This window comes from Chlorocebus sabaeus, chromosome 22, assembly GCF_047675955.1.
Source record: "Chlorocebus sabaeus isolate Y175 chromosome 22, mChlSab1.0.hap1, whole genome shotgun sequence".
Taxonomy (NCBI): Eukaryota; Metazoa; Chordata; class Mammalia; order Primates; family Cercopithecidae; genus Chlorocebus; species Chlorocebus sabaeus.
Window position 1 is genome coordinate 94830435 of NC_132925.1, and position 13529 is coordinate 94843963.

Genomic DNA, 13529 nt, shown 5'->3' on the forward strand with positions numbered 1-13529 from the left:
TCAATCTCATAGTTGAAAACCAGGCTGAGGCCCTGATCTCCCTCTTCCATGCTATACCCCTAAACAATGCTTACAATGAAAGCAAGATCCACAGAAAAGAAATGGAAGCCATCAGCTGGGCTACAACTCCCTTCAACAGCCAAGAACATACAATAAAATGGCTTTCACAGGGTTCCAAGAGCCCTGTGGTAGAGTTAGTCAATTGCCATGGCCAGGTCCGAACCTATGAGAGCCAGTTTAATGTCCAGGTCATGGCCACAGCACTCAGTAGGCTGAATCTGGGAAAGCTTTATTGTGCCTACAGTCCCATAAAGGCCACGTAACAGTCACCATCCATCCCCAACAGCCAGGATCACGGTATGTGCCTGAACCAAAGGCATATAATCCAAACGGTGACCAGCTCTTTTTGGCATGAAATACTAGCAGACCAAACTGATTCTCTCATTGGAATCTGATCTCTGATCTGAGAAACACTTGAGAGAAGAAAGGAGTTAAAGAAGAGCTGACAGGTCATGATATGGAGGAGCCCAGAGAGGCCACCCACACAAAAGTAAAGGTATTGGGCAGAGGCAGATTCTACAAAGAAGGGAAGCTGGACAGCAAGTGGCTGCAGAGAAGGAATAAATCTTGGCAAAGAAAAGCAGAGGTGTCACTAGAGATAAAGACAGTCATACAGCCACACAGGCCATGAGATAATCCACGGAGCCCATGAGAGGTGGTACCTCAGAGCTGTCTGGGGACTTTCCAGCTCTTGCCACAGATCCCCCTTCTCTTTTTTCTCTTTTTTTTTTTTTTAAGAGACAGAGTCTCCCTCTGTCACCCACACTGGGGTGACAGCTTCAACTCCTGGGCTCAAGCGATCCTGTGGCCTCAGTCTCCCAAGCAGCGAGGCCTAAAGGCACACACCACCGCACACCTAATTTTTTTTTTTTTGAGATAGGGTGTTGCTATGTTGCCCAGACTGGCCGCCAACTCCTGGCCTCAGGTGATCCTCCCACCTCAGCCTCCCAAAGGGCTGGGATTACAGGTGTGAGTCACTGCACCTGGCCTATCCCTTTTCTTGCGATAATTGAAAAATCCCGATTCCTTCTAATCAAAAGAGGTTAATTCTCAAGAGCCACAGACTGAATCTTTAATGAGGTCACTATGAAGGTTGGGGATCTAGTGTGGATGGTTTAGGACAAAGTCACACTTCTGATGGAAAAACAAACTTGAAAGGGAGCCAACATTTTTTTCTGTGTTGACCACAGCCCAAGTGCTTGACATCTCTTATCTCGACATTCCTCACAACACCATTCTACCTCCAGGTGCTTAAGTCCCCATTTTACACAAGGGGAAGCAGGCTCAGTTATGCAGGTAAAATCACTTATTGTAAATGGTGAAGGTGCCTGCTCAGTCTGACTCCAAAGCCTCATTCAAAAAGAGGCAGGAAACCATACGACGTCAACAGGAGAGAGCAGAGATTCCTATATCTCTGGTCAGTGGCTTGCCCATGGGCCAATGTCTGGTGGCTGCCCCCAAATTTCCGAACACTTTATGATAATGTCCATTCTCAGGCCCCAGCCCCAGAGAGTCTGATTCAGAATGCTGGGGTAAAGCCTCAGACTCTGTATTTTGTAGGTGAGTAAAATGCACTTCAAGGCTTCAGAATTCCTGGGCTAAGAGGGAGGTTAGCAATGGCTTCTCATGGATGAAGAAAACACACATCTAGCCACACACAAGCCAGAAAAGAGGATAAATCCTAGATTCTAAAAATTCTGAAGTCTGCTCCAAGTTCTGCATAGTATGGGCAGAGAAAATAATTTACAATACTAGTGAGACAAAAGCTATACAAAGAAATGCAATATAGGGTTCTAAAGGAACTTATAATCAATGTGGGAAAAATGCAACCAAAACAACAATACAGCAGTATATGCCATATACTATTTAAGCTCTAGAAAAATTGAGGAGTGGGAGGTGTCAATTAGAACTTTCACTTTCCCACATCACACACCGGGGCCTATTGTGGGGAGGGGGAAAGGATAGTGGCCATGTTTGAGCCTAATTATTCGGTCCATCCTTTCCCTCAACCCCCAAAAAGAACCAGAGTTTCTTTCTCTTGGAAACATGAGTTCGGAACTGAACGAGAAGGAATGGTCTCTTTTACAGAGGAGCTGGGAAGGAACCACATTTTTTCTACCACTGGCCCAAGAAATAGAAAACTAAACTGCAGGGAGACAAAAACAAAGCAAAGAGGGGAAAAAAAAAAAAAAAGGCAGCAGAGATGAGCAAGGGAGAGCCTTGCTCATCCAAGTGCCCTTGGATTCCTGGAGAAACACTTGCAGCCTTGTAATCCATACTATTTTTCTTGAGCCAGTGTGTTGGTTACCATTACTAGCAACTGAATCCTCTACACAACATCATGAGGTTAATTTCAACTGCTTCTAACTATCGCCAAAACAAGATGAAATATTCCCTGACATAGCAAAAGGACCAAAGGCTGAAGGGAAAGTGACATCAGAAGCTGAAACGGACCTTACTGGACCAAAGGTGAAAAGTAAAACACAAAATGACTAGGACTATACAAGCAACAGGAGTCCAGGCAGGCACTGCTTAAGGTGCACTGCTGGCACTCTATAACCAACGCAAGAAAAGTGTAGGAGATTTCAGAACTGAATCAGTGGAGATTCATGGTAGGCTCATTCACCTGCATCCTGCCTTTATTTGAATGGTGTAAATTGTGTTTTGCTCCTCTATAAATATGGCATATTTTTGGCCAACATTAATAAGCCCTTATGAAGACGTTGATTTGAAGCCCATTACTCTGCATGGCTCTGTGATACACAGAGTTGAGCATTTACCAACAACTGTGGCCAAGTATGTCCACGGTACTGGTGAGAGGGAGGCTTGATTTAAAAAACAAAAACACCATCCAACTAATTCCTCCTTTAAAGCTTACCTTACTCATTCAATGCTACTAAGAACCTACCAAGTGCCAGACACTGGCTATGCCTTAACGGTCCCCCATACAGACAAGTCAACAGGCTATTCCTTCCAAGGTCCATGAGGAGGGAATGACTGAGCCTCTAAGACCTCTAGGATCGTGCTTCTGGCCACCTGTGCAAGCTGATCTTCCACCATTTCCCCCAGCCCACCCACTGGGCTCCAGATGTCCTCCACCTGAGGATTTACAGACTCACCATCCCTTCCTTCTGGAACACTCACGCCTGCTTAATTCTCAGTCATGCTGAGAGCTCAGTTCACGTGCTATTTCCTTAGAGAAGCCTCCTCTGACCTCCCAGTCTAGATCGTGTCCCTGTTTGTTCCTTCATAGCACTAGTACAATTTTATATATAAACACTCAAGTACATTTACAATTTCTGCATCTTCCTTCTCGCATAAGAGCTATATAACAACAGGTTCCTTCCTAGCCCGAGTCTAGCTCAGTTCTGTGTTGAATGAATGAACACTGAGTCCTGAAGATACAGAGGAGGAATCCCTGACATGGATTTAGGGGAACAATTCCACCTACTTAGGGAAGCCTCCAGAGCATTATAAGTCCCTGGAATTCTTTTTATTTATTAAAAATATATATATATATTTCTTTAGAGATGGGCTCTCACTGTGTTGCCCAAGCTGGTCTCAAACTCCTAGGCTCAAGCCATCCTCCCATCTCAGCCTTCCAAAGTGCTGGGATTAGAGGCATGAGCCACCATGCCGGGCCCCCGGTATACTTTAACTTCTTCAACCTCCACTAACTATACCACTTCCTTGGCATAGATCTTATTACCTTTGTCTTTATTTTATTCACTTTTACTCTCTGTTTGTCTCCCTCCTATCTTTCATTTATTTCACAACCATGTTTTAGCATCCCTACTGCTTCCCACATAACATGCCAGTGGCTAGATATATGTTGGTAAATAAAATTAACTAACTTTGCCCAAATTAGATCCTAGGCATCTCAAGGATCAGAACTGAGGCTTATAGTCTTTTCTTCCCCCATAGAACCCAGCAGATAACAGGTATGTTATAAATATAAATGATTTTATTACTCATTATAAAGTAATAAAGGATTTATGACTATGGTGGGACTCTGCTGCTGGATAGCTAATGAACTGCCATGGGAATTAAGGATGCTGGGGAGAAATCTCTAACCTTGAAGTTACAGATATGTCCATGCCTCAGTGCCACTTTCAGAGATGAAATGTGAGAGAAAATATGACACATGACCGAGTCAGTACATCACGCTAAGCTGCGGTAACAAAGAAAAAAAACCAAAGGTTTTTAAATTTAGAGGAAAATGGTTATCCTTAATGTGTGCCTAAAAATCATACTTTGAGGATAAAAATCACCTGAACAAAGTGTATACAAAAACATAGCAGGGAAAGACATATCTAATTGCTTTTGGGCATTTTTATGACCCCTCACACACAAATAACACATGTTACCGAGTAATACACACATATGTCCCACTATTGCTAATCCTGAATTATAACTAAAATCTGCAACTGTGAGTTCTGACTTTATTATCCAGGCTTAATAAGCTAAATACCGGCATTTCTTCATATATAAAGGGCCCAGAAGATAACAGTAGGTCACGATTTTTAAATGGAAATGTCCTTAACTCACGTTGTGGAAGTTTAATGATAGCTGGTTGCTTCAATCTGATGGCTATATCACGGGACCACTGACTTTGCAGTTGGTACTGACAGAAGAAAGGCATGAGGAAAAGAGGTAGGGGCTGTCGCCAGCACTCTGCCAAGGATGGGATGAAGAACTCTGATAGGAGGACCACACCGTGGGTTAACAAGTGGAGACAGAGCCAGAGGAGGATATGGGGTAGCTCGTTTCCAGGTCCCACATGTTTCAACCCTCGTTCTCGAGTGGTCAAAACCAGGGGTTTAATATAGAACACAGAGGACATTAGGTTACAGCTGCCTAGGGATCTTAGTTCTCCATTGGCAAAATGGAAACAGCGCTTACGCTATCGGCTGCCTAGCCGCTTTTTAAAATTTATTTATTATTATCATTTTTTGAGACGGAGTCTCACTCTGTCGCCCAGGCTGGAGTGCAGTGGCGCGATCTCACTGCAATCTCCGCCTCCCGGGTTCAAGCGATTCTCCTGCCTCAGCCTCCGAAGTAGCTGGGAGCGCGCCACCATGCCCAGCTAATTTTTTTTTTTTTTTTTTTTTTTTTTTTTTTTTTTTTTGTATTTTTAGCAGAGACGGGGTTTCACCATGTTAGCCAGGACGGTCTCTTGACCTCGTGATCCGCCCGCCTCGGCCTCCCAAAATGCTGGGATTACAGGCGTCTTAGCCGCTTTTTAAAAACTCTTCCCTCTTTATTTGTACCGCAATTTGTATTTTCAAAATGCGTTCACCTAGCATGCGCCTACTAACCAGGAGGTGAGGAAAAGCAGGCCAGAAGCCCAACTCCAAACTCCCATTTCCTCGAAGATAAAACTGAGGCTCTGACCAGTTATGTGCGCGAATGCCGAATGGATGTCCCTGGGGGCGATGCCCTCTCACTAAGAAAAGGCCTCCGGGACTGCCCAACGCTTCCTGCCCGCGTTCGGAATCTTACAGACCCGCAAAACTGCAAATGCGCTAACAGTCCTAAACACGTCCGCGTTGCCAGCTCTGAACTGCAAATGCCGGCAGCAGAGCCGTTTAATCACAAGGTAAACGGACAGTCGCCGCAGCTCGGCTGCCTCCTCCCTGGCAAACCCAGGGCAGGCTGCGACCCGCAGAGCCAGGCTGAACCCGGCGGCCGACCCAACGCCGCTGCTGTCGCTACCTGGACGCCGTGCACGATGTACACCTTCTCCGCCTCGCTCAGCGCCACGGACGCCATGCTGCCGAACAGCCCCGCGAGCCGCACGTCATCTGCGCGCGTCGCCTCCTCTGGACCGCACCCCCACGTCCCACCCACCGCGTCAGCGCGTCATCAACCTGTGCGGCGGCCGCTCCTGCAGCCGCGGCCGCCGCCACTGCCGGGAGCTCGATGGGCTTCTCCTGCGCGCCGCCCGGTGTCTGGCCGAGTCCAGAGAGCCGCGGCGCCTCGTTCCAAGGAGCCATCGCCGTAGCCCGAGGCCGGGTCCCGGGTTGGGGACTGCAGGGGAAGGCAGCGGCGGCCGCGGCGGGAGCCCCACCGGGGTCTGGGACTGGGGAACTGCCTCCGGCTTCACGGTCAGTTGGGAAGGGAAACCGGAGTTGGGGTGAAGAAGCTGGGGTGAGGCGAGCCACACGGGCCGGGGGACTCCCAGTGGGAGAGGCGTGCGGCGTAGTTACTCAGAGCTGGAGTTGACTTAGGAGCTCGTGTGTGTGTGTGTGTGTGTGTGTGTGTGTGTGTGTGTGTGTGAGAGAGAGAGAGAGAGAGAGAGAGACCCCGACTACGGAGGGGCGGACGTCGTGATTGGCCCGGGGGTGCTGTTTCCCCGCTCTTCTCTCCTCCATTTCTCTAGTCCCTAGGATGACTGAAGAGGAGAGGAGAGGCGATGCAGCCCTCTGTAGGTAGCTCTCGGTGGGAAGGGTCCGGGAGTGGGGGACACTAGTCCTAAGGCGTCCCCACCCCTCCACCCAGGAATATCTCTCGCTGGCTCGCTCACTCTCTATGACCAAACGCTGTCCCAGTACCTTGCTGGGACTTCTTGCCTCGGGTGCTTACCAGAGCGTTGTCCCAGGGACAGGGGGGAGGAGGCGCTTGGTAACCGGCGCTGCCGAGGTGCGCAGTGCCCGGACGTCCCCGACGCTTCCTAGCGGGAACTGGAAACCTCGGCTTGATGGAAGCTGTGAGCAGTTGCCGGAAAAAAAGCCAACCCCAACCCCTTGCTATGGCCGAGTGGGAGTATGGGTATTGGATACCTGGAGAGGATATCTGCAAGGTGAAGCTGGGGTCACCAAAGGAACTCACTAAGGCGGGGCGGACAAGTATGGTGCAAGTTTTAAAGGCGCCGTGTGGATAAATGGGAGAAAGTTAACCCAAATTAGTTGAAGCAAGGAAGGCAGGTTAAAGCAAGTCTGATGAGTTTCCTGATGTTCCATTTTTGAGGACCCTCCCTGTTCTCAAAAGTGAAAGTAACCCTAATCAGCTTGATGAACCAAAAAAAAAAGGTTGGTATTATCAGATAATGGCTTCAAATACAGTTTCAGATAACCATTGGGAGCCTACTATAGACAGGCTTTGTGCTACCTCTAGAACACAAGACGAGTAAAACACACTATGCCGGGAGAAGTTCCCTGGGCAGATGAAGGCTCCGGGGCCAACATCACCACAGATCATGGTGATTAGAGCTATGATGGTGGCATCAGTGAGCACAGTGGGATTGGGAGGTCGTCTGATAAGGTTATAGAGAGGAAGTGCTTGCTAACATTCTTAAGCATTAAACTGCTGAGCTCCAAAATTGATGATCAGTTCTTCACAGACTGGACATTAGATGTTTCGTATGTCTGTACATAATTCTCTACAGGGGCACCTAAAAGGAAGACAGTTTGCAGGATTGGACTTTGCCTTCCAGGGAAACTGAAAGAGGTGAAGCCGGAAGGATTTCCTCCCTAATGAAGGCACAGGTGCCCCACCTGTTGTGGCACATAAGTGTGTTTGTATGTGGTTGGACAGCTGGGTTCTGTGTGAGGAGCTGTGTGTGATAAGATAACATGAGATCGCTAATGTTATAAATGATATTTTCTAGATGTGCTAGAGATTGCTCAGAAAGGAGAAACGCTGGAAGTGGGATTTTAGAAGCTAGGATATCTGAGGAGACTAAGGATTTAAGAGGTGACAGCAAATGGACAGATCAGAAAGACACAGGAAGAAAAGCCTGAGTTCAGATACCATGGAGTCATCTTTATATAAAGATTTTCATATAGAACATGTATTTGAACTGCCCTCCCCTCACAATTGACAGGAATTCCATACTGGACAAGGGTCTGCAGTATTTGCTAAATAATGTTATGAATGATGTCTTATATATGAGGCTAAGTAGGTAAGAGAGATGTAAACAGTAGAATGTTCCTTTTTAAATGTCTGCTAAAACAATGACAATCTTCACTAATCATCTGCTTAAATGCTGCCACAACATTTTTATCACCTTTGCTGTGACAGTGCATTGGACATCTTTAAAATCCATAAATTCAGAGTTATTTTTTAGTGTATTGAAGTAATTCAAAGAACATATGATAACCAAAAAAAATCAAGAAGTCAAGGATGGCACAGTATTAAACCATCTTGTTTTTCCATCACTATTAGATTCGTTTATTGAATGAATAAATGAATTGGGGCATACTATTCTGTAGGTTTGTGTATTCTAAAACCTTATACTCTTAATTTTCAACACTAATTTACATAGTACTTATTGTAGGCCAAGCATTGTTCTAAGCACTTTATAAAGATTAACCAGGCTAGGTGCGGTGGCTCACACCTGTAATCCCAGCATTTTGGGAGGCTGAGGCGGGTGGATCACCTGAGATTGGAAGTTTGAGACCAGCTTGACCAACATGGAGAAACCTCATCTCTACTAAAAATACAAAATTAGCCAGGCATGGTGGTGCATGCCTGTAATCCCAGCTACTCGGGAGGCTGAGGCAGGAGAATCGCTTGAACGCAGGAGGCAGAGGTTTTAGTGAGCCGAGATCACGCCATTGCACTCCAGCCTGGGCAACAAGAGCAAAACCCCATCTCAAAAAAAAAAAAAAATTATTCAGTCCTTGCAACATCCTCATGATGCAAGTGTTTTTATCCCTATTTTACAGATTGGGAAATGAGGCACAGAGAGGTTAAATGCCTTAACCAGGGTCACAGGTTACATCATTGGTAAATGGCAGAACCAGGACTTGAGACCAGGCAGCCTAGCTCTCCTGCCCACACTCCTAACCATCACCTTACACAACCTCCCCCCAAGTTTTATTACATTCACCAAAGTATTTGGTGAAGGAAGTCCCAATTTTGTTATGGCATTGGTAACTGTCCCATGAACTATATAGTTAATCTTAATTCCAAAAGCAAGAAGTCTGTTCAAGCATAAACTCATATCTCTTGAATCATTTTTCTAGAGGAACGTGGAATGTGGTGCTGATGGGACTTTGCTGTGTCTGTTGCAGCCCAATATTTTAAACAAGGCAAAAGGTTATATATGAGCAGAATAGAGTTTAACTCCAGATAGCTAAGGAGAGAGCCCTCAATGGCAAAGAAGGCTGATAGATCTGATACTAGGGTTGAGTAGCATGCATGGAGACCCAGATTCCAACCGTATGCCATACTCAGGATATCTAGAAACTCTTCAGTCAGTCAGTGTTTGCATGCCTGTGAGTCCCTAGTGTTCTTATGGGCATAAAGAGATAAGAAACTCAAAACACAGCACCTGCCTAAAAATAGTTTAGAGTTTATTATAGCGGGGGAGCCCAGGACCTTGAACTACTGCATGAACAAGACAATAAAATAAAGTGCTCAAATTGAGACATGTGGCAATTAGAAGAGAGACCAGCCTATAATAAGGTGCTAATTGTGCAGGCCAGTTACCAGATACAAAAGGTAAGAGCTGCTGCTAGCCACAAGCCAGCAGCAATAACATTACAGAGGTAGAGTAAATCTGTCCCACCCAGCCTTGGTTAATTAAACCAATAAAAGCCAGTTACAAAAGAGCTTCAGGGCAGTGCTGAGTCTGTGGTGCTGACATTGCAGAGAGCTTTTTTGGAGATAGAATCTTGCTCTGTTGTCTAGGCTGGAGTGCGGTGGCACGATCTCTGCTCACTGCAACCTCCGCCTCCTGGGTTTAAGTGATTCTTGGGCCTCAGCCTCCTGAGTAGCTAGGATTACAAGTGTGTGCCACCACTTTGGTAGAGACTGGGTTTGGCCATGTTGGTCAGGCTGGTCTCGAACTCCTGGCCTCAAGAGATCTGCCTGCCTCGGCCTCCCAAAGTGCTGGGATTACAGGCATGAGCCACTGTGCTCAGTTGCAGAGAGCTCTTAAAAGCCCAGTAGGAAACCTTCCAACCCCAGTCCTAAGCAGACATGGCCACATTTTAGGCCTTTTGCTTTGCATTTTCACCATTAGCCCAGCACCCTCGAAATGTACAAAGTGAGTTATTGTTTTCCCTGTAGATCTGTTTCCTTTAAACACTTTACATTTGTCCTGCCTGTACCTTGTCTTAAAAGAATGAGGTAGGAGGATCCCTTGAGCCTCAGAGTTTGAATCCAGCCTGGGCAACATAGACCCCATCGCTAAAAAATAATAAAATAATAATAAGTAATAAAATAATGATAGAAATGAAGAGTATCTGTAAAGAATACTATCATAGTCTGGCCAGCAGGTCTTCATCTGTCTTCCAGACATTATAACTCAGGATTACAGTGATAGAAAAATTGCTAGTAGTACATGGGTAAAGCTTACTCTTAATTAGAGGAAAGGTTATACAGTCTTCATGTGTGTTTCATTTTGGGAGAGTGACAGCGTGTTTCCTATGTCTCATTAGGGCATATTTGAGAAAAGGGGGTCACAGATCCTGATTACCAAATGTGGAAATATTTAAACACACACGCCCTGATAGCCATGGAAAGTAACAAAGTCTCAAGTAGAAGTGGAGGGGTGATGTCTCATATTGACCTGCTAGGGGAAAAAATGAGGCTCATGCCATGCTGCCTTTAGTTCCTTCCTGTTTTGCATTTTAAAAAATCATTTGCTTTCCTCCTCGGAAGCAGATTTTCAGAGACAAATGGCCAGTTCATTCATGGCTATCAACTGTGAAGGTGAGAAGGCTCCAGGTGCATGTCCTACTTAATTCAGTCATACATCCTAATACATTTGGAATGCATGGGAAATGTCATTATTTCATAGTCTCCTCCAAACCATAGCCTTCCTAGTATATATTGACTTGGTGCTTGAACTCTTGGCAAGACATAAATGTGTATTTCCTATTCAAGGTCAGTGGAGATGGAATACCTTTGGGTGAGATCACTTTCTTAGCAAGGTGAGCCTGATGGGACAAGTACAGTTCTGGCCACAGTCCTGTTGCAGTAAAGTCTTCAGTATGTGAAGACTTTAAGAAATAGACCAAGAAATAGTAGCAGAGAATCTAGAAAGACAGGTTGGTTAGGAAGATAACAATCTATAGTGGAAAGACTTCCCGGCATCTTATTCCAAAGCTTTGGGCTTTGCTATTAACTTGCTTTATGACTTTGAGCAAGGCAGTTTACCTAAGTCTCATTTTGCCCTCAAGTGAGTATCTTGCCAGGTTTTAAAACTCAGAATGGATCCTGGATAGGCACATATTTGAATATTGAAAAATGGCCATGTTTAACTTGAAGTTTTTAAGACTTCTTTCATTTACCACTTTGTTGTACTTGATATATTTTGCTAGTGCTTTTTTCACTCTGAAAAAGAATTAAATGAACAAAAGGAAGTCGTAATTGTATGCTGTACTTGATTGAAGAAACTAAACATGCTCAGGAAATTGCTAAGAGGGATAGTTACTAGTGGGCTGCTTTTTGAATATTAGCAAATCAGGAAAAGAGGTTAAGGGAAGCTTTTGGTAAAAATAAAAATAAAAAAAAATGTAAAATCCAAGATATTAACAAAGAAAATGTTGAATTTGCTCCTGAGAACAGAAGACTCATATAATCTCAGCCCTGCAAGGGGCCTTAGCAATCAGCGTGATCTTCCCCTTTGTTTTATCAAATGAGGAAACTGAGGCCCAGAATGGTAACTGTCTTGCCTGAGATCGAGATTGTGAGGTTAGCGAGTGGCAGGATTGGGAGTAAACTCTGGCCTCTTGATTCCAAGCCCAGTCTTCATTCCCTTTAGCACTAGCCTCCCATCTATTTCCAAAGCCCTCTGGTGAATGGCTGGAGAGCCCCTCACCAGGTAAGTAGGGGCTGTGTTCTCTCTCTCAGAGCCCATTACAGCCTTCTTTCTGTGGTCCCAGGTTCTCTCAGGGCTCTGCTCTTGCATTGCCACTTACAGTGCCTGGAATAAGTGATATCAGCAGATTCCTGAAAGTCAGATGGTTTCCCTTTTTGATCCCTAGTACCTCATACAGTTGCAATAACTGGTTCTCTCCCTTCCTAGCTAGTCTTTCAGATTTCTTTAAGCACTTTTGCTTTTAGTCCCTAAAAACACCCAAGCTCTGGCCTAAGTGATGTCACAGTGGCTGTGTGGCTGCACATGACACAACATGGGCCCAGGTGCCATTCTCAACATCCTCAGGTGGGAACCTTTGCCAGTTGGTCTCTACCTAGCATGGGCTTGGGGGGGCGCTTTTTTCTCACAAAAAGCAGCATTCTGTTACTTGGCACCACAGGAAGTGTTTCCCAGCCAAAGCAGATTTTAGGGATTCAATCCTAGGGTGACTCTTCCGGCTGAGGCTTCACGGCCTTCCTGCCTCCTAGGTTAGGACAGGATTAGTATTTTAAATGTTGGCTGGTATTCAGCCAGGGCCCCACCTTAGAGCCCAAAATGCTGATGTTCAGGCCTGTGGCCTGTGAGCACCACCCGATAATGCCACCTCTGCATAACCATGTGTGGGCAAGATAGCCAAACCATAAGTAACCCAAGGTCACTGATAGAAACCCTGCATGCAGCCCACCTGATAATGCCACCTCTGCATAACAATGTGTGGACAAGATAGCCAAACTGTAAGTAACCCAAGGTCACTGATGGAAACATCAATGCTCCTCCCCTTTTTATTTTCTAGTTATTAGACAAAATTTAATTGTTGTAGTAAGTAGTGAAAGCAGGCTCTGGGGCAAGAGCAGACTTTGGAAGTACATCCTGTCTCCACCACTTGCTGGAGGTATGAATGTAGGCATGCTTCAGTTTTCTCATTTCTAAAAGCGGGATGGGGAAGTGGGCATTTATACCTGCAAAACAGAGTAGATGTGAGAATCAAACAGGGAGAGGCATGTGTAGCAAGCAGCCCCGTGCCCGGATGGAGGCAGGGGTGACACCTTCAATGAGGGTCAGGAAAGAATCAGGGCCCCACCCTACATTCAGCATATCCCACTCTGTGGCAGCAATCAAGCAAAACTAGAGCCTACCCTCACAGAGGCCAGAAGGCAGTTCATTGTCAAATGAGATCATGCACTGGATTACAAAGGAGTTCACAAACCATGAGAGTGTCACTGTCATCGACGAGTGTTCATTGGGTAGCTGGAGTAGTCATTTATTGTTGCCTTTATGAAGATGCTCCCACTGGCTTACAAACTGCATGTTTTGCCTAAAACATAAGTTTTCGACAAAATGTCAAAAGGACTTAAATTTTCACATTTGTGAAACAGGAAAATTTGACTAAAATCTACCACGTGGTCTTTAATATTTCTCCCAGCTCTAAAATTCTGATGTTTTTAACCAGTTACTCTTACAAGTGGTCTTGTTTTAAAGTTGTCTCAATTTTTCTGTTCATTGCAATGTATAAATGACAGCTGTGAAAAGTGAAAGTAGAACGTGTTACCCAAATGAGTGGTGTCTTCTACAGATCTCCAGTGTTTGTGGCATTTATTATGTCACACTATACATGGGTGTGTCTTTTTTTTCCCAATTAAAAAAAAAATTATAGAAA

The 13529-nt window shown here is 45.3% G+C and overlaps 2 protein-coding genes across 8 annotated transcripts in view; one reads left to right on the forward strand and one right to left on the reverse strand.

The window, feature by feature from the left end:
• The window catches only part of EXOSC7 (exosome component 7), a 33274-nt gene extending 27396 nt beyond the window's left edge, over positions 1-5878 (reverse strand). For both annotated transcript variants that reach the window (XR_495184.3, XM_007983908.3), the window contains exon 1: positions 5776-5878. Coding sequence is in view for 1 of the 2 variants with exons in the window: in XM_007983908.3 (XP_007982099.1) it covers positions 5776-5832 (57 nt within the window). In the remaining variant the exon portion in view is untranslated. The remainder of the gene's footprint in view (positions 1-5775) is intronic.
• A 49-nt stretch (positions 5879-5927) lies between these two features.
• The window catches only part of ZDHHC3 (zDHHC palmitoyltransferase 3), a 60375-nt gene continuing 52773 nt past the window's right edge, over positions 5928-13529 (forward strand). For 4 of the 6 annotated variants that reach the window (XR_012090650.1, XM_007983909.3, XM_007983916.3 and 1 more), the window contains exon 1: positions 5929-6167. The gene's annotated coding sequence lies outside the window, so the exon portion shown is untranslated. Of the gene's footprint in view, positions 6168-13529 lie in introns of all 6 variants that reach the window. The other 2 variants (XM_007983912.3, XM_038004069.2) reach the window with 1 other exon arrangement.